The sequence below is a fragment of the Thunnus maccoyii genome, chromosome 14, assembly GCF_910596095.1.
Source record: "Thunnus maccoyii chromosome 14, fThuMac1.1, whole genome shotgun sequence".
Taxonomy (NCBI): domain Eukaryota; kingdom Metazoa; phylum Chordata; class Actinopteri; order Scombriformes; family Scombridae; genus Thunnus; species Thunnus maccoyii.
Window position 1 is genome coordinate 6,965,238 of NC_056546.1, and position 26,935 is coordinate 6,992,172.

Below are 26,935 nucleotides of genomic sequence, written 5' to 3' on the forward strand. Positions count from 1 at the left end.
TGAATTATGGCGTGTTATGGCTTATTGGTATTATAATGATGAAGCAGTGTTGAACGGTCGACGTAACGTTAGGTGTTAGGTGATAGTTTTAAGGGTGTTCCCAGTGTAAACCACTGGGATGAGATGGTGCAGGTGAGGGCAGGCTGGAGGTCATGGGGATGAGATCCAGAGATGAGAGAAGATAAGCCCCTTTTTCACCAAAACTTCCAGGTACTTGGGAACCTATAAACTAATCTCAGTACCTAAAATTGGAACTAAAAGTCCAGTTGTGGTTGTGTGGCTTCGGAAGCTCCTTCCCCCCTAACCCTGCCGACAGCGGATTAGGGAGGGTCAGTGTCACACCCACTTCATGCAGTGATTGGTCAGCTGTGTGGAGGTAAGAAGGAAGCTTCCCTCTGTAGCTCTCCATTTTCATTCTTGACACAACTATTTATGTTGTTTATTATGTGAACAACCAAGTGCAACACATGATTGCCTGTCTGAATATATTCACTGTTATCCTCATATTTAAACAATGTCACATCTCCCCCCTCCCCTTTCTATGATAGTCGGCTTTTCGCTCCACCTTTGAGCGAACCAATTAACACAGTTGATTTATGAGGTGGTCGGACAACATGGTTCTGATTGTACATCAATCGACCTTTCGGCGTTTAAGTAGAATCACTTGAGACCAGGACAAACCATTGGTCAACTGGGTGCTCAGAAGATGTTCCAAGGTTGGTTTAAAAAAAAGATTGTTAGTTTGGTTAAGGCCAAAGGTGCCAGGAAATGGAAAAAAATTAACGTCTCAGGAAAGGAAGAAGCAAAAGTACTGATCATCCTCAGGGAAAGGGTTAGAGTTTAGAGTGTAGGGAATGCATCGCCCCCCGCCCCGACCCAATGATAGAGTGCTCAGATAACATTAGGCAAACAAGAGCATCTACCAGAGGCAGCTGTGTGGTGCAGCTGGTGAATATGGCTGGTCAGCTTTCTCCATTAGAGCAGCAAACTTGGAACACAATACCTAACACTATCAGACATTGCTCTGCCTTCATTAGTTTTAAATCACAGTTGAAATCATGGCTGAAACAGAACCAATCATGTGACCATTAACCACATAGATACTAAACAGAGGCTTGCTATTAGTTTTGTATGATGCAATGTTTATTTACTATACACCTGTATGAATTGTAACATTTTATACTATAATTCATTTGCCTATCCAGGGCCTGCTGATGAAATTCAGCTATCTAGCGAACTCTGGGACAGTCAATGAATGTCCATTGTATTGACTGTTAAATAAATAAATAAGAAAAAAGAGGCGTATCTCCCTTTAAAATGAGTGCATATGGTGTCCTGGCTGCAAAATGTCCCTTTGTTATGATTCAGCACTTTCACTCTTGCACACAAACACACACACACACACTTTTTGGTATTTTCATTATTTAACGTGTCTTCATCTTATGGGTCTCTGCACTGCTACTCAGATTATATGAAGGTCTGCTATGAACTGCCCACTTTTTAATATTGTATAAGGCTTGTGGTTTTCGCCATAAATGCCTCGGCTGCAGCTCATATTATGCACGGAACAGTCCTTAAGCAACAGATTAAACTCTTTTAACTTCCAAATTAAACATCAAAGAAAGAATTTGATAAATCATTTCCGCTCAGGGCCTTTAAAGTATGGAAAAGTTTGTGTCTGATGAAATAAGTTGAGTAAGATTCGTCTTCTTTTAAGAGACAACTGAAAACTCGGATTTGCATTTGTCTGAAAATGTCTTTGGCCTTTCTAATGCAGTGATTAACAAGTGATTATTCCCTTTTGATTTTCCAGCATCCTTAACTAATTTTCTTGAGAAAAGTGTCTTACAATTAATGGTTTTATCAGTGTTTGTTCATTCTACTTTTTTAAAGAACTCTTAATATGACTTTTCGCCCAAAAAAATAAGTCAGTACTTAACTCTTTAGATGCTACAGAGGCATTTCTCTTTCGCTCCTCTCTCTCTGTCCAGGAGCTGGAGGCTGGTCTCCTCACAGTTCAGACAGATATCAGTGGTTGGAGGTCGACCTGGGTGGGCGGACCCAAATCACTGCCGTTGCTACGCAAGGCCGCTATGGCAGCTCCGATTGGCTGACGGCCTACCTGCTGATGTTCAGCGACACAGGACACAACTGGAAACAGTATCGACAGGAAGACAGTATAGGGGTGAGTGTGTTATAATAAAACTCTACTGACAGCTCTGCAGTTAGTGTAATAATAGAACTTGATTTAACAGCAGTATGTGGGAGAACAGTGAGTCTGAAGGTGTTCTGTCAAAACAGAGCTACAGGAGACAATTTTCACAGCAGATATTTTGACTTTTCATCAAGGGAAAAGCGAAGGTGTTACTGATAACATTAATGATGGCTTCACTCTATTCAAGTGTCCCAGTATGCCATGACAATGTGACAGTGAGCCAGCATGCATTGAAACTGGAGCAGCTAAATGTAATCCAGCCATCCATAATTTTATGATTTACACCTGTACTTTTTCTAATGGCAAAATTTATTGGGTGCGAAAAATGCAGCTATTACACCTATAATATTCCTTTAAAGGCTGATATGAATAATTTTGCATGTAATTTGCTTTCAAGTGATGTTATGTGATGTTCAACATCCTCAGCAGTTCTCACCAGTATGTATATGATAACATTATATATACAATGAAAATACAGACCTCAGGATAAAATACATATATAAAATGTGTTGGATTTTTTATTTTTACCATTTTCTGACAAAAAACCAGAAAAAGATGCATTTATCTCATTGTTGCCAATTGTTGTATATGTATGTAATACAGATCTAACACAGTTGTAAAAAAAATAAGACTGTGTAGTGCAAAAACAGCAAAGATATCGTTTACTACTCATGGTACTTTCCCCATTTCTTGCTACTTACATTAAAATGTAACTAGTGACATTACAATGTTTCTCTATGTTAAAAGCTATTTGAGTGTTTTGTTTCGTTGTTTGTTTTGTCTTAATAGGGCTACTTTAAAAAAATCTGAAAAAAATGTGCAAAAAATCAGTATTGCAACACACACACACCACTTAGAGTAAGACTACTTGAAACAATACTGTTGGATAGACAGTATTAAACAGTATTATTTAAAAAAGGCACCGCAAAGAGTATTGTTTTAAAACGTATCCATAAAATGGCTTGAAGCATCGTCCTGCAGACAGCAGAAGACCATTTGGAGAGAAGTAAGAGAAGCATGACAGCTGAATCTGCTGTTCACCAGCCATCATTGGCCTTTCCTCTTTATTAATGATGAGTTAGGTTTATTAGATGTGCTAACGAACCCCTATGAACTATGAGAAGAACAAGCGCTGCTCACTAAGGTGGCACGATTAATTGAAAAATCAGTTTTCAGTTAGCCAACAAATCAAGCTGCATGTCAAGGACAAACCTCCAGTTTATTCAAATTTATCAAATACGGAGGAATTAGCATCTCATTTACTCACATAACACTTCTAAAATTTTAATATTTTTTGCCCATACTTGAATGTGTGAAGCATTTTACCCTTAGACAGTAGGTAGAGGCAGTCGAGCCTTTCCTCGCAGCTCTTGTTACAGACAGAAAATTCTCCCTATTACAGCGATGCTGTGACGAACAGCTTCACTTTAAAGTTGATGAGAGTTAAGACTCTCACAGCGAGGGTAAAACTAATGTCAGGCTAAGACTCCTTCAGAGAGAGAACAGAAAAGGGCTTCTCACAGCTTAAAAGCTTGTTGATTTCACACTTGGCATAAATCCGCAGCATGTCTCAAAAGTCCTTCTAAAGCTCCACATATTAGTCAGCCTAGTTTATTATAGCTTTCGGGGAACAGAGTTGACTGCTGAGCTGTTTCATCAGTCACAATTCCTCCAGGACCTCTCTCTCCTTTAAACTCGGAGGCCAGAGTTTGCGAGGCTGAGTAATGTTCTCTCGTTCTCTAATTTTTCCCTCCTCTCTCATCTTCTCTGTTCTTTCTCTCTTCGCAGCTGCTACAAAGGTGTGAATGAGCAGATGGTGTCGGTCGTATATATTCTCCTAATCAGGGACGATAGCATCCTTAACTGTTAATGGACCTAAAGGGACTGGAAATACATCATAGATTTCCTTTTAGGACAGGTGAAGACGCAGATTCTGTTAAATGAACGTCCTACTGAAAGGAAAATATGAGCCAAAAGTGAAAAAGGCTAGAAACATGCAGTAGGTGAAGGTGTGGAGCCTGAGGTAATGGATGTGGGACATTTACCTTTATTGATTTAGTTGCATGAACCTTTACTAAGAGTGTTTTAAATAGATCATTTGTTTTCATTTCTCTTTGTTTTTTGTAAAGGAAATTATATTCAATCAGCCTCTTACTTTGAGCGATGGGGTCTAGACCAGTATTTTCTGCCAAAGTTTGAACTGTTTTGGTTATTTAACAGATAAGATTTCTGTATTTCTGTTTCTGTCTGAGATCTTTCAACGGTTTGAAGGAGGCGCGGCTCAGATGGAGAAAGCTGAGAGTCACATATTCAATCAAATCTGATTAAACAAAATCAACACAGTCCTGATAAAGCAGATTGACAGACTACTGAGAGCTAAACTTTGCTTGTTGCTTATTTATAATACTTAAGATTTGAGAAGCATGTTTAGGGGATTTAAATTGGACACAAAGCAATTGATGCCATTTACATGATCTTTAAAAACTGTATTATAGATCAAGTTTTTCTTACTTACATTTTTTCAACGTGTAATCATCATTTTGTAGCTTAAAACGATGCTTTGAAGTTACAGAATCCACTAGGAGTACATCTGAGTTTGTGTATTAGATAGTAGGGTGAGTGAAGTAGAGTTAATAAAATTTTCTCCTGATTTTGGTGCTAGTTAATGAGGAGTTTGGTTATGTAAAGTTTTCTTAGGATCTGACCCTCATTTTCTCTCATATGTTATGTTACCAAATTCTTTCTCTGCTTTATTCTCAGATTCTCCCTCCAACCCGGCGCCTCTGTTTTACTTTCCTTCTCTCTCTCTCTCTTTCTCTCTGCAATTAAAGTCTCCCTTTGGAGGATTTTCCCTTCTCAACTCAGGTCATATTTCAAAAGACAATACCTCAACTAAATGAGGCGCTGTTCTCCTCGGCCTCCTCAGCAGGAAATGGTCATTTGTGGAGATTGGGACTTTGTTTTCTGACAGACTCGGCTGTTCAAAGCTGTGGGAACTGTGTTACAATTGTCCAGATTGTGACAATTTACTCAGGCGACTCAGTGTTTCATAGGAATCATCCAGACCAGATACGAATTTTAATGGCATACATATTTATCCTTGTTCCCCTCACCTTCACGAGGAGGTCAGAGGTCAGGATCTGCTGCAACAGCCTGGAGCTAGTAGGGATTCGGTGGTTTGTTCAAGGACATTTCAGCTGAGTAAACATCCTCCATTTGAGGAAGAGCATAATTCACTGAGCCATCCTGTAGCGCCTTTATGTCCTCACAGTGCTGAAAGTTTAATTGGAGGGCGGGGTATATTTGCACAAATTGAAAAACAAATAAATAAAGGGGATCAGACCAGTATACAGAAAAAAAGGAAACATTGAAATGTGACGGGGCCAACGGAGAAGAAAATCAAAAAACTGAAATAGAGGTAATCTAGGAACGGGCACTGAGTCTCAAAGATATCAAGATTCATACTGGGGTATAATCAAGCAAAAAAGTTTATTCTACTAGAAACAGAACTACCCGGAAAGAATAGAGAGTAAAAGCAGAGAGACTGGGTTTAAGGTTTATAAGGAAAGATGTTAAAAATGGTTTAATATCAAGTCCAAACTGAAGCTTAAAAAGGTTTTAAAAAATCCCAGAAAGAGTGCTCTAGGATCAAGGAGGTTAATAAATGTTATTCTCTATGGACCAAGTGTTTACCAAGGCGTCTAATACATATAAAACTACATCTAGTGCTTCGCAAATCTAATTTTCTACCTGATTGAGAACCCATTCACCAGGAACGTGGCCCTATCTCCACAATATTCCCTTCATTAAGAGGAAAATCAAACGTATCACTTCTCACAGAAGCCCTAGGGACTGCAGTTCAACTTCAATAAAAAGATGAAAGAGAACATGTTCACTTATTTAGTAGTAAGCTCAAGATCCAGAGGGATTTTTTTTTTTTTTTAATACAATTATCTTTATGGTGTCTCACAAGCGAAAGATGGACAGGTGTATTGACGGAGAGCCAGAAAACTAATTTAGCTACCGCTGATGGGTTTTTTTTTTTCCAGGCTTTTCCAGGTAACAGTAACGCAGACAGCGTGGTCCAGCACAAGCTCCAGCATCCAGTGATCGCTCGCTACGTCCGCCTGATCCCCCTGGACTGGAATCCCAATGGTCGGATTGGACTCAGACTGGAGACCTACGGATGTCTTTACAGTCAGTCTCGGGTTTTTGTACCTTTCACTTACAAGCGTAAACTGAGATTACTTGTTTCACATCATAAAATAGAACATTAGAGTGTTCAAATTCTAGCCGCTAGACATTCTTAGCCAGTTACTAATCAGCTTTTTAGCCATGCATTAAACAATAAACCCAAGGGTTTGTTTTCAGCAACCAGCCCTTTATGCCAAATTTGGGGGGAAAAACAGTTCTTACAAATCTTTATAATCCTCCTCCTCTCAAAAAATGTGTTTTGCTCATTGTTAGTTTGACCTTCGCTGTGCAAAAATGATGCATGTGCAGAGTTTGAAACTAAAAGGCTGTCATCAAGTTTCTTATGTGGAAACTTGAAGCCAGTATACACAGAGTGAAAACTGCTTGAATTAGATTGTTTGTTTCTAGCAGTTGAGGGAGAATAATTAGTAATATGCAAATATTTTTAATTTTAAAAGTTTAAATGCTGGATGCAAGAAGTTTCCTTCTTAAAGTCCTTCCTCAGTGTGTGTGTGCACTGGAGAAGTAATTTTAAGTAATTTTGACTATGTAATCAAACTCTGTGATGGAAAAAAACATAATTGACACAAATTATCATTCAAAGAGCATTAAAAGATGTCTGTAAGGGGACTTTTGAATAGAGTATATTTTGTCTTGAATTTGCTGGAATATTAAAAAGGAATTACATATCATACTTTCATTTCAGTCTTTTTATATTTTATGTTTTTTTTTATCCACAATGACATTTTCAACTGTCTTATGTTTATGTTAAGTAATTTAGACTCCACCACTGGTAACTCTCTGAGACATCATGGCATTTCCATAATCTAACATGGCATTCACAGTGTTTTTGTTTGAATGAATGAATTTGTCTTCTCTCATCCACCTTTATCCTTTTGACATTTTTATCATGCTGAAAAAAGAAGAAGACATGCAACATGGTACCAGATTACCAGACACCCCTCCTTTTCTATTCTTTAATTTTTTTCTGGTTGAGTGGAGGGATACAACAGTGAGACATGTAGACACTTTGTCTACAGAACAAGAAGGTACAACAATGTCATTCAGAAATCTCCATCTGCTTTTATTGCATCTTATATTTATCGACACAGAAACTTTTTGTAATATTTGGGGTCTGTTTTTTCACACTTCTGGCATATCAGATCGCAGTGTGTAAATTCAAAATTAAAGATGGATGGAAACATGCCTTATATATGTGTACAATACATACACAACACTAACTGGATGTGATGGACAGTGGGGGCCCAGCTGGCACCTTCTGGACAGGTGACTAATGGGCAGGAAAACCCGAAACAGCATGAGAAGAGAAGTAAGGACAGAGGAGGAGGCAGAAGAGGACACGACAGCTGTGGCAATGACAGTAATAACAGACTTACCTCCTGCTATTTCTGCTGGTTTCTAGACAAAGTTTCATTATGTTACATGAATACAGGCAGAGGTAATATGTCTATGAGAGGTCGAGTCAGCACGAAAAGTTAATTATAACTTTGTTGCCCCCGGCAACAGACAGAGAGACAGAGAGTGTTTACTCTTTTTTTTTTTTAAATAAAATGACATGGTGATATCAAAACAATAGGAACTAAACACCTTTAAATAAAATGTTCTCTGTAACCGTGGTGCAAGTAAATCAAGAGTGTGATTGGTAAAAAAAAATAGCATTATAGCACATTAGTGCGCTTGTCTGTTGGTTCAGTTTGATTTAATGGTTGCTTTCAACTTAAAGAAATGTGCTTTAATTAGACTCTGAGGCTGCTGGCAAGTTTTCTTCATTTCATCCAAAAGGTAAAGAAGAAGAAAAACACTTCTGGGGCTTTGACTTTTGAATAATTTAAGTTTTTGGGTTTGTACTGCTTTCAGCAATAAATGCCAAAATCCACTGAATTCAATAATTGAAGCATCTCAGCTGACATTTCTAATTTGATGCTTCAATGGTGACTCTGTAGGCAGCAGATTTGTAGCATCAGCACAGCAACAGAAAAGACGGGCGATGTTAGTGTATTATTTTCTTTTTGAATAACGTGAAAGATGCACTATGGTCTGTAATCAATCTGCTTGTCATATTCAGAGACAAGCTAAAAAGACCAGCTTCTCCGAGTGTCTAACATTTTGTTTGTGATTAATCACTCACTCGGCTTTCTTTCCTCTGGGATTTTCTGCATTTCAATCATGGCTCTGAGCAGAAATTAGATGAAAATCCAAACTGCAGGTTGCAAACTTAACAAATATTTTGTCTTTCTTGATACATAATCTGAATCAAAACAGAGATGAGGATGTGGATTAATATTGTGCAGAATATATTTGTACTACTACCTGAACTATCTTTGAAAGTGTTCTTCAAAGGTATTTCAAAGGTATGGCAGGTATGTCAGAATGATTTCAGTCTTCACTTAACGCCTCCAGTGAAGAAAAAACATGCTAAAGACACACTATATGAGGCAATATATAAAATACTGAATGTCTTGAATGTTAAAATATAGTTTTTTTTCAGGGTTTTTTTTTTTAGAACTCCCTTCAGTTCATTAAACAGATGTTTGTGAATTGATGTATTGAATTATGTAAGCATGAAAACTGGATAATATCACCAAGCAAAGTTAGAAATACAATCTATGATCTGTGAGAAAGAATTATTTACAGAATTAAGGTTTTCTGATGATGATTAGAGACAGAAAAAGGATTTATTTTTCCATATATAAGTCCAATTATTCAATTATATATGAGGGTATATATGTAAATCATTTAAAATGTATTTCCTACAAGTTTTCAGAACATTTTCTGAATATTTAATATTTTTTTTATCATATGGTGAAGGTGTAGAGAAATGATTTATGATGAAATCAGTTTGTTGTCCTCTATGAACAATATCTTGCCAACTCTGCTGGAAAGAGATGGATTAGGGATGAGATTTAAATAGATATGTTTTGAGAAATAGCCTCAATTGTGAGAGAAATAACTTTTGCAGATCTTCAAAAGAACAATATAAAGTTTGGTACCTTTGTCACATTGTGCATAACCATAGGCCTCCTGTGATGTGTTTACAGTAATGATTGTACCCCCTACCTTCACAATATTTCCCAGATGATTCCTGTTTCGTACACGGGTACAGAGGACTGAGTAAGATGTGGTCGTGTTGTTTTTTCAGACTCTGACGTGGTGAGCTTCGACGGTCGCAGCAGCCTTTTCTACAGGTTGAGTCCCCGGCCAAGACAGACGACCAGAGAGAGCATCTCTCTGAAATTTAAAACCCTGAGGAACTCTGGGATATTGCTTCACGCGGAGGGACAGAGCGAGCACAGCCTCACCCTAGAGTTAGAGAAAGGGAAGCTTCTGCTGCTCCTCCAAAAAGGTACAACTCTGACCTCCACACACACACACACACACACACACACACACACACACACACACACACACACACAGTGTCAAGATTACTTAAAGTCATGCTGGTGCTGCATCACATTATCAAACAAACTAAGTGAACTTAATTCACTTTGAAATATTGTCAAGTGTGTACTGCTTTAAAGAAAAGTTTCCAAGTGATACAATTATCTTGGGAATCTTGTGTATTAGAAGCCATTAACGCTCATTCCTGTGAACCAACTCTTTAATGGATTGTGCCACCAAGCCATGCATATCAAGCAACTTTCTTTGCTCTGATTAGCCTGTGATTGTTTTTCTTGGCAATATCAGTAAGCTATGAGGTCGCTGAACCTTCCTGGCAGTTTTATTGCTCTCCCACAGATCTACTGGCGGACAATAACATGGTGTTTGCTGACCACTGGTTTCTGTTCTTATACTTGTGTCGTCTACTTATGCTCAGTATTTGCTTTGGTACTGTGGATTAAACTCCACTGATTTTATGAAGTTCAGTTTACTCGTCACAAGCACTTCCACTCAGCCAGCCGTAACAGTTGTATAATGTCTTGGCTTACTCTGGAGGCAGCTTCCCAAAGTCTGCAAAAACAACTCAGATTATGCCATCAGGCTTGTCTTGAACTGGGCTTGAGACTTAAAGGATAAAGTTGTCGATTTTTCTATATTTTTCTTAAGGTCAGCAAATCTCATGTGCAGAGGCAACCCAACAATTAATTGATCTACTTACAAGTATTGAGTGTGTATCTAAAGCCTGATATATGTTATTTCTCTGTGCCTGTGTTGTTTCTCTGTTGTTCAAAAACTATTAAGGAAGGAAAGAACATGTCAGCCAGTGCACCAGTGCGGCTCACTGACATGTTTTTAATAGTTTTTGGACAACAACGGAGGTCTATAGCACAGAGGAATAAGATATATTAGGTTTTAGATACACACACACAATGCTTGTAAGCAGATAAATTCATTGTTGGTTTGGCTCTGCATATGAGATTTGTTGACAATAAGAAAAATACAGAATTGCCAGCCTTATTCTTTAAAAATTTAAAGCCTTGCATTACAAACTGAAGCTGTGGAGACTGAAAGACGTCAGCATTTAGGAGGGTTTAATGAAAAACGCTATAAAGTTGCATCACTGTAAATGTAGGATATAGTGTTTTTGGAGCTTTACCCATACTAGAAACTGAAAGTGAAGATGTAATCAGCCTCTGCAGAGTGTTTGTTTGTGTTTCTTTTCCTTGTGAGTTCCCTCAACTTCATGGACATGCAACACCAAATCGCTGGAGTGCTCTTTTTGTCGCTGTGCTCATTTTCTTTTGGTTGTTGTTGTTGTTGTTGTGCATATTTTTCATGCATATTTTTCATGCTGTTGATTTATATAGAGGAGAGGTGGAATACTTACTGTTCTGATAAGCATTGGAGAAATATTTCAACTCAAAGGCACTGTGTTCATGTGGGACCTTGCTTACTATTCTTCATGTCAGTTGCATCTAAACTGCTGAGACCAGCTTCTACACTCAGCTGCACAGAAACACTTCATAAGTGATTGTCCTCCTAGCAGACTACTATATTACTTTTATGATTTCAGCATGTGTAATTAAAGGTCTTAACCTCCTGGTGCAGTTGATGCATTAGATTTGTCCTTCCAATTCATTAGACAGTACCGTATATTCCCTTTGTGGTCTAGCTGGAGAACAGCCATGTGGCTGAAGGGTAAAAGTCTTTACTGTCACTCATCTCTGCTGTGCTGAGTTTGGTGTTGACAACAAATCTGTAAATAGTGTGTATTCACTTCATAATCCATGCGTTGGCTGGACTGATTTTTTTTTTTTGCACCATTCTCTGCCTTTCTGTTGTTATTTTTCACCATTTCACCATTTCTTTTATCACTTAATATTTTTTTTTGAGTCATAAGCGACCGATTCGCTGCTTCGGTCACATTTCTCCGCCTCTTTGCCCTCTGCTCTCCTTCTTCCTTCTGCCTTTTAGAGTTCACCACCCTTTGAATATATCATTACAGTTCTCTGTCTGACTTCCTTCTCATGTTTCGTTTTCAGATGGGGTTATTCCTTCCATTTCGTACTCTATTATGTTTCTTTTTTTTACTCTAAAAAATGTACAGACCGGTAGACTTGTGTGTCTGCCTTGAATTCTCAGTTGTAAAGCTGTCATTGTACAGGAACATGTCTGGTGACTTAAATGTGCATGTATATATAACGTTTGGCAATAAAAACAATCCTCAGTAAGAACAAAACACACGCTGTTCATGATTGACACGGATGCGAGATGCAGCTTCCTCCAACAACAGAACACTGCTGCAGAAGTGAAAATGAACAAAAATGTCACATTTTCAGCAAGTAAGCAAACAAGCTCGCCCACCACTCTTCTCTTTATTTTCTAGTTTTTGTAAAGGGTTTTGAAAGAACATCATTAGCACCAAAGGTCATGAATCTTTCTGAAACAACTGAGAAACTTACATTTCTATGAATATGAAATATCGGCAAAATTTAAACCAGACGGCTAGACAGCAGCACTTAGACACACAGCAAAAATACTGTTTCATGCCGGCACATCCCAGTAGCCTACTGGTTAAGACACATATCACAAAAACACCAATGTCTGCGTTTTGATTCCAGCAGCAGACCTTTATTGCATGTCACCCCCTTCCTGTCAATCCTCTCTACCGTTACTTTTCAAATCATAATGATTTTATTCTGCTATTTGAACTAACTAATGTGTCTTACAGCACTCATATAAACTCTTATTGTAGTCCTTAGTGCATTTTTTCAGAGGGGTCAACCACAGTGCAGCATGCCATAAGCAGTTTCGTTGGTTCAGTGCCTTGCTGGCACTAAAGATGTAATACCAGCCTGTCTACTGTAATTCTAGCTGATTGTGCACCCCTTTAAAAGTTTAAAAACATTAACTTTGTAAATTATAACAGAGGTAATTAACTGATTTGCACCTTTACCTGCGATAGATTTTCATTAGTGTTTGCTGGTCTGGCCCCCCCACTGTAACAACCCATTAGGGGAGTTTTGTTCCCCTGTGTACCCTTAGCAGCCTTCAGCAGCATTTAACAGGAGACACTTAGTTCCACTCTGTTTGTCTAGAGCTGTCCAAACTGTGTGAATAAATACACTGGCTCATTAAAATGTATGCACTCTCTCCAAAAGCATCTCATTTCCTCTCTGCTATACATTCATCAAAATGTCTGTTTATAGTTCTGTAGCTCACTGGCTTATAATTAAGCTCAGTTCTTTTTTTTTCCCCCTCTGGAATATTTTGTGAAAGTAAATATACCATCAGGGACTGCACTGATCTTGTGCCTTCTGCTTGAGCTTTTCTTTGTATAACGAAGAAGGTGTCAGAAATATATGAAATCTTTCCCTTCTATAAAATAAGGGAAGAAAGCAGATTTCTAGACATAAATTATGTAAACCAATGAAGTCCTTAAACTGCAGTTTGATTAAAAATCCCAGTTTGTGAGTTTTAATCTCACAAATGGGACTTTTAATCTGAATTTGTTTGCACAAAGGCACAGAATACAGTTAATAAACGTGTACATACAGTACTGTGCAAAGGTTTTAAGCACTAAAAGTAAAGTGAGGATGCTTTCAAAAACAAGAATATTTTTTATTTATCAATTGACTTCATACAAACTGCTTCTGTCTCTTCATGTTAATCCCAGACTGGCTCCATGATGTTGAGATCAGGGCTCTGAGGGGGCCAAACCATCTGTTACAAGACTCCTTCTTCTTCTTGTTGCTGAAGATAGTTCTGTATGACTCTGGCTGCATGTTTGGGGTCGTTGTCATGCTGCAGAATCAATTTGGGACCGATCGACGCCTCCCTGATAGTACTGCATAATGGATAAGAATCTAAACATCTAAAGTGCCTAAAACTTAAAAAGTGCCAAGTAAGTGGGCATGCAGGGTAGAGAGGTCATGTTTCATTTTGTGCAAGTGTGTGGCGTAAAGGGTTAAAGTGAAAGATGGATCTGATGGGTTTATCCGTGCGGTTAACTCATGACCTGAAGGCGAAGGCTCAAATTCTTCCCAGAGGAGCTGTCAGAGGCTGCCTTGTGAGGCTCAGAGTTTCAGGTAGAAGCTGTTGAAATGGAGATGATTGATTTGTGGTCATATTAAAGCTGCTCGGGCCGGGCTTTCAATCCCTTTTGGAGCCTCTGTGTGTTAACAGGCTGCAGGAACTGTACGACAGAACAGCTGAATGCCTGAAATGTGTCTTGTCAGGTTGATATTATTTTGTTCTTTGTTCCCTCTCAGTAGAAAACTGAGATCTTGCACATTATTAGCAACACAGAGGGCTTTGTTTTAGCAATAATTATATATACTGTATATATGTATATATATATAATCTGTGAAAAACATCTTAATTATTCCTGTCATGTAGTTGTTGTCCCATACTGTAGCTATATACTGAAGATGCCTGGCGCACACGGGCAATGACTCATTCTGGATACAGTCTGTCAGCTCAGCTGTCACAGTGAATAGTGGGCTGTGTGTCGTGTTCAATACTGCAGTACTGGCTTACCTTGTTATTCTACACACTCTATCCACTGATATATAGGAAGGTCTTTCAGTTGTGTTGAGTCTTGCAGGGTTGTAAATAAACAGCTTAGCCTTCATCCAAGAAGCAACACACTCATGTCAGAAAAAGCCAGCTGTGCTTAATTTTACAGCCCACAGCTGACCTGATCCAGTCACACACAAGGACAAGATGATTGGCTGCGTGGCCTACGAGGCTCCGGTGGTCCTGCAGTTTAGTCACTTGTTCAGTGTTTTAATGTTTTGAAACATGGCTTCTTCAAACACGTTTCACTTCAAACTTTATTTTACAGTTTCCATCTGGAGTTACTGCTATGGATATGTTTAGAGACTGCTGACTGACGCTAAAGTTTAAAAATTGCTGATTTTATTGAGCGGACAGCCGGGAAGGACAGGAAAGAAGCAATTACAATGATTACTTAATTCTAGCAACATCTTTTTTCCTGCCAATTGACTATCAGACTTTTTCCTTTTAATTTATTCTTTTGGCCAAGCTTCTTTAAAAAATCTTTCTCCTGTGAGCAGGTTCAAGTGGTTGCACATTATTCTTGTGTTGTCTGGTTGTGTGTACCGTCTCAATCATTTAAGCTGAACGGAATAAATTGAAAACGCTGAAACAGTTACAGCAGTCTGTCATCTTATAAGACCTGTCAATGTCTTCCAACACAATTTGATTTAGAGTCACAGCGTAGAGCCGTAATGCAGAAGCAGACAGCAGATGATTAGGCGATATTGCCTTAGGGAGCCATCTGGAATTAACATACAAGGGAACGTGCACTGTAAAAAAAAAAATAAAAAAGGCTTTGAGGAACTTTTAGCAGCTTCTTGGGTTGTGAAAGTTTAAGAATCCCTTCAAGAAGGTTACATGAATCCAGAGGATGCACGCTGAAAATATAGACGACCTCAGTGAACCATTAGTGATTCTGGAGGTCACACAGAGAGATTCTTGAAGTAATGCAGACATGAAGAGCACTTACAGAACAAACGTCATCGCTCAGACGGATCTCCTACATTGATGAAGCTAACAGGAATTTAAACAACACTTAAGGACAACTAAAAACATATAACTTAAGGGTTTAAACTTTTTGCTTATCTTCAGGTTGTGAAGGAATGTTCTGCTCCTTATTAAAACTTTTTTTTTTAATAGTCATACCTTGGCCCTCCTAAATATTTAACTAGCTTTGGAACATTTTTATACATACTGCATATGGATAACAGGGAGATAATGTTAGAATACATGAAAGTAATACAACATCAGGCATTTTTTCTGTTCACTTGACTGCTAGACTGTTCAGTGCTTAATCACACCAGGAAAAGGCTAAATTAAATTCAGCCACGCAGCCTCATAAAATAAGTTGTGCTGGAAGCTTGGTGATGCATTGGATGTGGCTAGTTTCTTTCACGGTATAATAGATATGAAGAGAAAAAAAACCTCTTTTCGGTGTTCTGTCCCTTTCGGCAGTGGGAGAATGTATAAAATGTGATGATGAGACGGAGCAAATAAAGTAGCTTCCTGCATTTTGGACTCTAGTTCCCTCAAAGGTCGGCAGCACTGTCAAACAATTCAAAAAAGTTTAACTCTACGTGAAAGCACTTAATTCTAAAAACTGGAATATACAGTATATCTAACTATAGTCTAGCCTTGTACATAATTTCAGTCTGTATCATTCAGTATTGACTAAACTGACCTTCATTTCCTTATTTTTCTCTCCGTGTGGCATGTACAAACATCAGTCTGCTGATCAATGATGATTAAGTACACTGCATCTTTTCCCTTTCTGTCTCTGTCTGTCTCCTTTCCCCTCTCTAGTCTCTCCCTCCGCTATGCCAAGTATCCATCTGATAGATCAATGGTGATTGATAACTGAACACATTTAACTTGGTCTCTGTCTATCCCCTCCTCCCCCCATATCTCTTTCTTTCTTTTGCCACACAGACAACTTTGTCTGGTTCAAACGGTATCTAATTCATATTTAATGACCGAGTGCATTTAGCTCTGGCTTCACCTCCCTCTCTCAGCAGAAAACTCTGTTCTCTGCCAACACTTTAGGGAGTGCAGCATTTCCTATGTCATTTATTTATGTCTTTCTACCTTTTTTTTTTTCTACTCCCTTTAGTACTAATTATGTGTTATCACCTATCTTTTTTTCTGGTTCTTTCTCAGTTGTGGATCTGGTTCTGAGATTATCTGAAAACCGTGACACTACGTTACCGGTTCAAACACATTTAAACACCAGTCACTGCCAGTGTAAACAATAAGGTGTAAACAGGAATACTTTGCTTATTTTGTTCACAAAGACAGATGGAAAACAGAGGAGGCTACATCTCCTAATATGCTGGTGAAAATACAAAGATTTCAGAGTTAAATTCTTTCCGTGAATAAACATTAGGGAAAAAAAACTCCATATTTTATCCGGCTATGACAGAAAATTAGTTTATCTGAATATCTGTTTTCATGCATCAACATTCATTTGTGTTTATTGAAAACAATTCACCCGTTTTTGTGATCTTTGAGTACTTAATTGTGTGCTACATTGCAGAATTTATTTGGTGATTTATAGGAAATATATCCCTTATTGTGCAAATTTTATTTATTTAATTCATAAATAAAATTCAAAATATCAACTGTCTCCTTTAAATTCTGTCATCATCTCACTCTCCTTTATCTACCATCATCGCTACATCTTCCTCCCTCTCTTCATCTTTCTTTCTCCTCCTCTTCGTCTTGCTCCCACGCTCCAGGCAGGAGCTCTTCTCCCGACGGCCGGCATCTCATGTCCCTGGGCAGCCTGTTAGACGACCAACACTGGCACCACGTCGCAGTCGAGCATCACAGCTCTCACCTCAACCTCACTGTGGACAAAAGCACGCTGTGGGTGCAGATCCCGTCGAGATTCACTCACTGGGACCATGATCAGGTGTGTGTATATATAAAACTACTTACATTCACACCTGCTCAGCTTTATTTTTTATATTTTTTTGTATGTTTGTCTCTATGCTCATGTTTTCCCCTTCACAGATGAGTGTGGGAGCAGACCAAGGCCCTGGTTCTCGGAGGTCAGGCGACTCAAACAGGGACTTTCACGGCTGTATGGAAAACCTTGTTTACAACAGCCTGAACCTGGTAGATCTCGCTAAACAGAAAGACCAGCGGGTTACTATGAAGGTAAACTGGCTCACAATGTTCGAATGAAAAGCGTGTGGGTGTGTGTGTTTGTGTTGTATTAAGACACTGTAGACACACAAAACATGTGCAGTTTGCCTTTTAGTGGACGCCACACAGGCCTCCAGTTGGATCCACTGATATATCTGAACTACTGGATTGATTGATTGACATTTTGGCCAGAAATTAGCATCATATAGATTTGGATCCAACATTTTGAATCCATTAGCACGTTCATAGATTTTATTTTAACACATGTATGCTTATAAAACACAATTATTATACAATGTCCATCAAAAACACTAAAAAAATACAAACATCCAGTCAGGTAACCACAAGAACTGTATATAAAGTTGTTGGTAACTATAGCAACAATGCTTCTACTTGATGCTGCATTAATACATAATGATAGATAATAATAATCCAATTGACTTAACCATGCGTTAAACTGACTTCAAACAAGCTTTGAAAATGGATAATGACTTGAACACAGCCTGTCTTGTTTTGCTTTGGTAAGTGGCCAAAGCAAAAGCTACATAACACACTCTGAGTCATTGATTAAAAAAATAATTAGCTTGGCAGAGGAAACACAATCCATTTCACGACGGGGTGTTTTTGCTTTTGCCTATAGTTTGTTATCTTTATATAACAGGACATCGAGTATATTATTGCTTACATACCAGATATTTACGGAATAGATATTGACCTCTATGTATTCCTGTTGTTGTGCAGTGCCACAGTCAAGATAAATCAAATGATCGGAAACTGGGAAATGCAGAAGACTAAATTAAGTGCACATACATTTCTGAATGTTAGAAGAAGGAAAAAATCTCCTCACTTACTTCCAATTTACTGTAAATGCCCATAATGAGAGAGAGCAAGTTTATATATCTGCCTGTGTGTGTTTGTGTGTGTGTGTTTATTGGATTGTGTCAAGCTAATGTGCATCACCACTGAATCTCTGCGGCTCTCTCCTCCTCAGTCTGCATTAATGTATATCACTTTAACTGCACCACAAAGAGCTTTTTGATTTGATCAAGTGTCTGTGTGCTGCATACTCCACTGAAAATAGAAACCCAGTGTTCCCAGTAGAGAACCTGGGATGTAATATATCAGTTTTGCTGCTTCGGCAGGGGACTTACTGTAATTACCACTTCTCAAAACTATGAGCCTGCATACAGAGTTGACCGAGTGCTTCCAGTCGCCTAATCGCCATCTTATTTCTCGCTCTCAATTTCTGCTCCCCCATACTACCCCTATGACCTTAGAGAGCTGTCGTGTGACATTGGTGCTTTAAGTTTGATCTGCTGGTGCTTATTCTAAGCTTGGCTATTATCATTATGGTAATAGTCTCATGCTCTTTAAGGAGACTTGCTGATGAGATCTCTGTGCATCAGGGCACCGCCATGCAGCCTCTCAAATTAATTCATATTCATGCATTACTGTGTTTTCCCTCTTTCGCTGTAATAATTTCTCTCTCTCTCTCTCTCTCTCTCTCTCTCTCTCTCCGCGTCTTCTCTCCTCTCCTCCTCTCCATCTATCTCAGGGCAATGTGACCTTTTCTTGTGCTGAGCCCGTTTTTGTTGCCATGACGTTCACCAGCCCCCAGAGTTTCCTGTGGTTGCCAGGGGTGACAGAACTGTCATCAACGGGCATGTCAGTGGGGCTTCAGTTTCGGACGTGGAACAAGGCGGGGCTGCTCTTGACCTTTGACCTGCCGGAACAAGGGGGGGCGGTGTGGCTGTACCTGAGCAAAGCCAGGCTCCATCTACAGGTCCACAAGTCGGGCAGGGCGCCGCTGGAGCTCAGCGCAGGTCAGTCTGACCCGCAAGTCACAACTTTAATGGTTTTCCGTCATCTGTGATCCCTTGTGTGGCAAAATCTCTCCATTTTGTGTCCAGTTACATCCTATCAAGTTCCAGATTAACAATTAAAAATTTACAGCACAGATGCTACAGAGCAGGAACTGACTTGAGTTTTTAGTAACGTAACCCAGCATGAACAGGAAACCCCTTTTCTTTAATTATGTAATTGGTATTTGGTTCTTTTAGTGGCTTTTTGCTGGAAACATCTTCACAATGTAAAGGTTTATACTGCATATTCATTATCACACATAGAGCTAACAGGACAGAAAAAAAAAATCTTCACAAATTTCAAGAGACAGAAATGCTTAAAATAAAATGCCTTGATGTCAGTTCCAACACATCTAAAAGCCAGAAAAAATGCATCTACTGTCTTTAGAGAGAGAATCCTTAAACCAGTGGATTTTGGTTCAAATCTTTCTTTTTTCATTCATCCATCTCGGTAAAGAGTCCTTGAACAACATACTGAATCCCAACCAGCTTCAGCAGCACTGTCAAGTAACTGAGTCCGATCTCTGATGTCCACATCGAGTACAGCAATCATAGATAATTTCCCTCCAGAGATCATACACGTTTTCTCATTCACGACAACTTATAACTTACTTTAACACCCGACCAAAGGCTGTACATCTTGCTATAACCAGCACATATCGAGTCTAGTTTCTGTCCTAGATTCATTGCAGATATAAACAGTAAAGCAAAGTTTAAGACCACGACATTAAAAGATGGGATGAAAATGAAGACAGTCAAAGGTATGTGCAGTATATCTGTGTGTGTCCTCAGGTTCAGCTCTGGATGACGGCCAGTGGCACTCTGTGGAGCTGATCTCCAGACGAGGACGTCTGACTGTCGCAGTGGACAGAGATGAAGGAGCCACTGCTCATGCCAGTCCCTCGTTTCTTATTGCTACCGAGGGTCAACTTTTTTTTGGTGGTAAGAGACTGTTGGACTGTTTCTAAAAGCTTAAACAGTATATTTGTCTTGTAGGCAGAGTGCATGCCTTTCAATCGTGATAATTGTCAAGTTTAACTGTTCTAAACTTGAATGTCATCACTACAGTAATTTGTGACGTATGAGTGAAGATCCTCTGTGTTGTTTCATCAGCTGATGGATGTTGTTTCCTCTGCTGTGCAGGTTGTCCTGCTGAAGGGAGCCACCAGGAGTGTAGGAATCCCTTCAAGGCTTTCCAGGGCTGCATGCGTCAGCTGACTGTGGACAGCCAACCGGTGGACTTGATCATGGTGCAGCAGAGGCTGCTAGGAAACTACAGTCACCTGCAGATCGATATGTGCGGCATCATTGACAGGTCAGACCTAAAAGCACCCTTTGTTTGATAATGTTCATACAGAAATGGACTTTAGCAAATGCTATGCTAAATCGGCTGTAGTTTTGTTTGTTTGGCACATTTTGTTGCTATTCTTTCTTTGTAACCCCTGTTAATCTCCCACTGGAGGTTCTGTGAGTGGTTTCCTGTGAAATGGTGTTACACATGGATTTTTCAGCAGCAGTAGGTTGGATGAAAAGGGAATTATGGCTGCAATACTCCAGTCTCAATGTTTCCCAAAATGTTTCCTTGCTGGGAAAACAATCCTGTTATTGTTTATATGAGGTGCAGCTTCTTCCCTCTGGGCTACAATATGGTTTTGCTTTCTTTGTATCTTGAAAATGTGATTTATTTGCCAGGATCAGTGGAACACTATGGTCTCTAACGGAAAGAGTATGACACACACACACACACACATTTAGGGTTATTGTTCAATTGAGATCAGAGTGAAATAACCACAGTGACAAAACTATTTTTTCCTTTTCTGCTGGTTGCTGCCAAGTCACCATTATACACCCATTTTTTTTAATGCGCTTGGCACTGATTGGCTCTTTGGCTTAGCGTGTGATTGAGTTTGGAAAAATTTGGGGATATTGTGCTTCAAAGTTTGTGGATAGATGGTTTGGCTGGTTCAAAAAAGATTTTTTATTTTCCCAGTTTGCTTTCTCGCTCTGCTGTTCACACTGTTGCCAGATGATGATCATCATCATTATAATTATTATGGTGATTGTTTGTATGCTCTGAGAGACAGAGACTGTGCTCATGAGGAACCTTTTAAAAGATTGTGAATAAAGGATTTAACTGCTGTGGGTGAAGCAGAATGTAAAGAAAACTCAAGTCAAAAACATCAAATGTCCTAATAGTGAACATTTAATTTAAAACACTTCAACAAAACTGCTGCATCATACATCTGCTCTTAACTGCACTTCTGCATCTGCTTACAATTAGTTTGCGCATTTTAAAACGAACATGGAAAGTAAAGTGCAGGTGGATTACAGTTGCAGCTTAAAGTAAAGTTTAACACAGTTTACAGCTGTAGATTTTTGAAAGTGCTTCCAAAAACATCACAGTGCCTTCCTCTTCATGAACAATATTACATTTTATAAGGATATTAGATATCCTTATAAAATGTCCTTATAAAAATATTAGATAATAGTAGCGCATAGTGCTGGGGACTGAAACTCTGTTGAACCAACAGAGATTTGCACACTGAAAGATCTCTTACAGCCACTGGATAGAATCAATATTCTCAACATTTCTGTATCATCAAATACTGAAGAAACTATGGCCTCGAAAATGTCTTTTCTTTTTTCTATATTGCAGAAAATGTCAAGTCAAACTCCATTGTATCAGTTTAATGTTTTGTTGTGCGTGAACACATTGCTCTCAGAACACAACATTAGACCTTTTACCAAATCATTAGAGCCTACTGGTAAATGGCATACATATTATCCACCGAGCAGCGTTAGTTTCAATAAAATGTCAAGTTGAAAAATTGATTCACACTATTCGAACCCCTCACCTCCAACCTACAGCGTGCTTTTCCCCAAATAAGTGCCGCTTGACTGATCATATGTACACCAAAATTATCGGGGGACTGTGTGGCTCAGGAAAAAGTCTTGACATATGTTTTGCTAGATATGTTTGCAGATAAGTGAGGCAACAATGGATTGACAGAATTTATAATGCGTTATGCTATTTAAAAGCACATAGTGGTTTTAAGTGGTGTCTTATAAATAAAAGGAAAGTGGTGAAATTGGTGCCAAAACCCAAACTTTACCATCAGACAAGCCTGCTGAGTAAGACTTTCTATAACAGCGAATTTCCTGACTAAAAGATTAAAAATATATATGCTTCTCTCCTTCTCTCTTTTTCATTCAGTCTCTCTGCAGCCGCAATTCACTGACCTCATTTCTCCCTTCAAATATGTTTACCCAGTCGCTGCTGAGCTCCATTCACCCCAGCCTTCATCCCCTTTGTTGCTCCCTCACTCCCTTTCCTGGATTTCTTTCCCTCTATCTCCATCATTTCGTGTCTTTCTACTCATTGTTTCCCATGTCTGAACCCTTTTTTTTTTCTTTCTCTCCTCTTATTCCTCCCTCCCGACATTGGGCTGACACTGAAAGAGAAGAAGAAAAAAAAAACTGCAGCAGAGTTTGGTCAAACGTGTTTAATTGTGTGTATGTTGGATGCTGCAGTTTCAACCAGTCTGTGCTAAAAAAAAAAACCTACATGAAGTTTGAGAGCAAAGTAGAAACACTAGGGTTATTTTCCAGTCAACAGGAAGACAGCTACTGACTCTCAGGTCACGTCCACAGTAGAAAAGACACATATAAACACCCACCTGTGTATTTAAGCATTGCTTCCAGAGCTGGTGGCAGAAAAATCTCTAAGGCGAGCGCTTTCGCCTCAGCTGTCATTGTTGTAGGGATTCATGACTGAGCACACACACATGTAGTTACACCTCTTCACCTCTGCAGACTAGAAACCATGTTACAGACACCATGACAACTATTGTGGTTAGGAGGAATGAAAGAGCATTTTAGATCAAGCCAACAATGAAAGAAAGGTCTGTCGAGCCAAAGCCTGATATAAAGCTACAAAGCTCATGCTGTTGTGCCATATAACTTTGTTGAGAGCCATACTGTTGCAATGGGCAACATATCCTTTCATTATGATGATAAATGAAGTGGCACAGCCAGAAATGAGCTGTGCTTAGATATTGAATCCAGTGAAAAGTAAAGGTGTTCAGGTTGGGGCAGTGGATTATTAATTATATTTATCTTTAGTGGACCTCGCAAGTTCCAGTTTTCACTTTTAGATGTAGTTTTTGTCATATTATTATCATCTGGAAGACCTACCCTAACCTTAAAATAATTATTTTACCTCCTTATCTTTAACCTCTTAACATCCATCAGGTCGCTGGCGACCCGCTTAAGCCAGTTGTAAGCGGATTAGCATCACACAGTAATGAGTAAAAGTAATTGGCACAATTTGGCCACTTGGAGACGTTTTGGAAAGGTTCGGGGACACCAGTGACACCACAAACTAAAAACTCGCTCCCCTGAGGTTAAGCCTAGAGGTCTGGAATTTTTATACAGGTGTGGTTGTCAGGATGTAGAAGGTATGTGGTGATTTGCATAGTTCTGGCATAAAGCGTGTCCTAGTTATTGTTATTCAAATATAACTCATTATAGACAAGAACCAAAAACACTTTTTTGAGCCATATTTGAACTGAGGTAGTTTTGGTGTTTTAGCCACATGCTAAACAAGCACGTTTCCAGAAACTAGAGGATGTTACTTTTCAAATGAAGCCTGATACATGCATTTTGGCCTCACAGTTATATATTATAAGCTTTTCCATTTGGGTATACCAAATGGGTGAAAATTTTTTAAAAAAAAAAGGGTGGATGTTAAGAGGCTACATCCAATGCTAACCTAATTTTAAACAGCTGAACTGTTAGCTAACCTTTGGCAAACACTTGATGATGACTTCTAGTGCTATTTTTTTTCTTTTTACAAATTTAATCTTTACTGTATTTTTGTCCAAAGCATGATATCTTTGTTTTAGAGTTTGTGCTCTTTTTACAAACATTTCTGAGACGTCTGAGAGAGCTGTCGCCACCATATTTGCCATCAAAGTCTACCCATAAAACCCTGTGAACATCTCAAACAGGAAGAACATTTGGAATATAAAGTTAACAGAGGAAAACTGACAAATATTATCATCTACATTCTCTGTGTCGGTTGTCTTACATTCAGTTCTGCCGTGTGCTGTCATCTCAGAGATATTTTACCAGAACACTGTATAACTGTGCAAAGTGACGGTTCCTCTACAACAAGGGGAAAAGTAATGGGGATAAAGTCTAAATGCGTGCTCTCTCTCTCTCTCTCAGGTGTTCTGCCAGTCACTGTGAACACGGAGGCAGCTGCAGTCAGTCGTGGAGCACCTTCCACTGTAACTGCTCCAGCACCGGCTACAGTGGAGCCACCTGCCACAGCTGTAAGAGCCTGATGCTTTGTTGCGCAAAAGGTCACACATATGGAGTCTGTGGTTCTGTGTGTATGTTTGCACTTGTTTTTCCTATAATGAGACAACCTGCCGCTTTTAAACGTCACGTCCCTGCAGACGTTGTTGTGGCAGAAGGTCAGGCTGAGATGTGACGTTTCTCCCGCAATAATAGTTGTGTAAGCGCTCAGCCCAGAGGAAACCAGTCAAAACAAAGAGAGAAAGAGAGCTAGCAAGGTTAAAAAACAGAGGAGGAAGTGAGAGAGAACGTTCGATGGCTACAATTTCAGTTCAATTTCAACCAACAGGCAGATTCTTTAGAGGAAGATATTAGTTCCTCGCCTGTTCACCATCCAATCCTTTTGGTTGAAACCTTTGTACATATGCTTTAGGAAAATATAAAGGATTTTACTTTGCAAAAGCAGACCAAACCAAATACAGTATATTGTTATGAAGACCCAAGAAAAGTGCTGTTGTGGTGATTCTCTGCCAAAGGTAAAAATTACAATGAAGATGTTTCCCCAACACTTAAGCAGAGGTGTCAAGGCTGAAAGGTTTTCTTCAATCTAGCCAATATATATGAGACATGAATCAAAGGTGAAGCAAGAAAGATCAATAACTTTGTTTCTGGTTCCCACAACAGTCAGCACAGCAACTAATACTTTAATTCTTGGTTTCTTAATCTTTATTGCTCCATGATCTCATGCTTATTTGCTTACTTTCCAAGAGTTAGATGTCCATTGAGTGTGAGGCTACATCCAAGAGATGGTTAGCTTAGCTTAGCATAAAGACTGGAAACAGCTACCATGGCTCTGTCCAAAGGTAACAAAATCCACCTACCAGCACCTCTAAAGCTGATTAATTAATGTTATATCTTGTTTGCCAAGTGGCCACAGTGTGCCAACATTGAATTCACAGAAGTAATTTAAATATGTTTGATATGAGAAAACACCTGCTTTTAAAAAAAAATAGCCTCCATCACAGGTCTCCTTTTAATGGTTCCCTAAAGTATTTTTGTTCAGTGCCCGATATACATGTTCTGCATAATATTTGTGGAAATAAGTGTTAGTATGAATCTGTTGTGGCAGGAAGCTTTGGAAAAGAGTCTCTCCTCCTGTCCATCATGAACAAAATGCTGTAGTTGCGACCAGTTTTTAACCAATAGCAGCACTTTGCAGTTATAGTTAACCTGCAAATTGAGAAAGCAACTTAAAATTCTGAAAGAGAAACAAAATAACTGCAATCAGAGCACGTGCTTTGTATTGAGCTGGGTATTTTTATTTGTCTGTGCCCAGGGAACCATTGCATTATACTCTGTCTTTTAATTAATCGGACTCCATGGTTTTGATCACTAACAAAGGATGAAAAGAGAGAGTAGAATTCTCACCTGGTGAAGAGCTAACAAAAACATTTCTCGCTCTCTCTCTGTCCTCAGCCATATACGAGCAGTCCTGTGAGGCGTACAAACACAAAGGGAACACGTCGGGGTATTATTACATTGATGTGGATGGCAGCGGACCCATCAGACCACAGCTAATATACTGCAACATGACAGGTAGCTGACACACACACACACACAAACACACCACGCAGACACCCTCATGTCTAGCCTCTCCCTCTCTCTCTCGCTCTCATCTAGCCTCTATTTCTGTCTGTCAGTGCTGCTGACTGGGTGGATTTCCCGAATACACACACACATAAAATAAAAAGTTGAGAACATATGCTTTGTTTAAAATCTTTTTCTCTTTCTTTCTGTCTCCCTCTCCACCAGAGGACAAGACGTGGATGGTGATCCAGCACAATAACACAGAGCTAACTAGAGTCCGACCCTCGCTGGGTAAAAATCAGCACTCAGCTCACTTTGAATACACATCTGAGGAGGTGCAGTTAGCCGCCATCATCAGCCAATCAGATCACTGCGAACAGGAACTGACCTACCATTGCAGGAAGTCACGCCTCCTTAAAATGCCAGGTAAGGACTTGCAGACTAAGTCATCACAGACTTTTGTTACACATACTGTGATGTGTTCACTGTCATCACATCAAGCCTGCAAAGGCGCTGCCTGTAAGGGAATGAAATGCTCTGTAAGAGGAGACTTAAGACCTCAAGTGTATCCATGGAGATTAATGTAAATTCCTGGCCCTGCAACTCATTTCAAAGTGTTTTTCTAAATGGTTTTTAATGGTTTTGATATTGGCAACTGCAAGGTCTGCTG

At 39.2% G+C, this 26,935-nt stretch overlaps 1 protein-coding gene across 1 annotated transcript in view; it reads left to right on the forward strand.

Moving 5' to 3' along the window:
- Positions 1–26,935, forward strand: part of LOC121912129 (contactin-associated protein-like 4) — a 71,938-nt gene that overhangs the window by 22,202 nt on the left and 22,801 nt on the right. Inside the window, exons 3-13 of the mRNA XM_042434214.1 lie at positions 1,992–2,185; positions 6,265–6,412; positions 9,570–9,773; positions 17,104–17,279; positions 17,381–17,527; positions 19,071–19,338; positions 20,170–20,319; positions 20,521–20,692; positions 24,607–24,713; positions 26,155–26,274; positions 26,491–26,691. Coding sequence (XP_042290148.1) covers positions 1,992–2,185; positions 6,265–6,412; positions 9,570–9,773; positions 17,104–17,279; positions 17,381–17,527; positions 19,071–19,338; positions 20,170–20,319; positions 20,521–20,692; positions 24,607–24,713; positions 26,155–26,274; positions 26,491–26,691 — 1,887 coding nt within the window. The remainder of the gene's footprint in view (positions 1–1,991; positions 2,186–6,264; positions 6,413–9,569; positions 9,774–17,103; positions 17,280–17,380; positions 17,528–19,070; positions 19,339–20,169; positions 20,320–20,520; positions 20,693–24,606; positions 24,714–26,154; positions 26,275–26,490; positions 26,692–26,935) is intronic.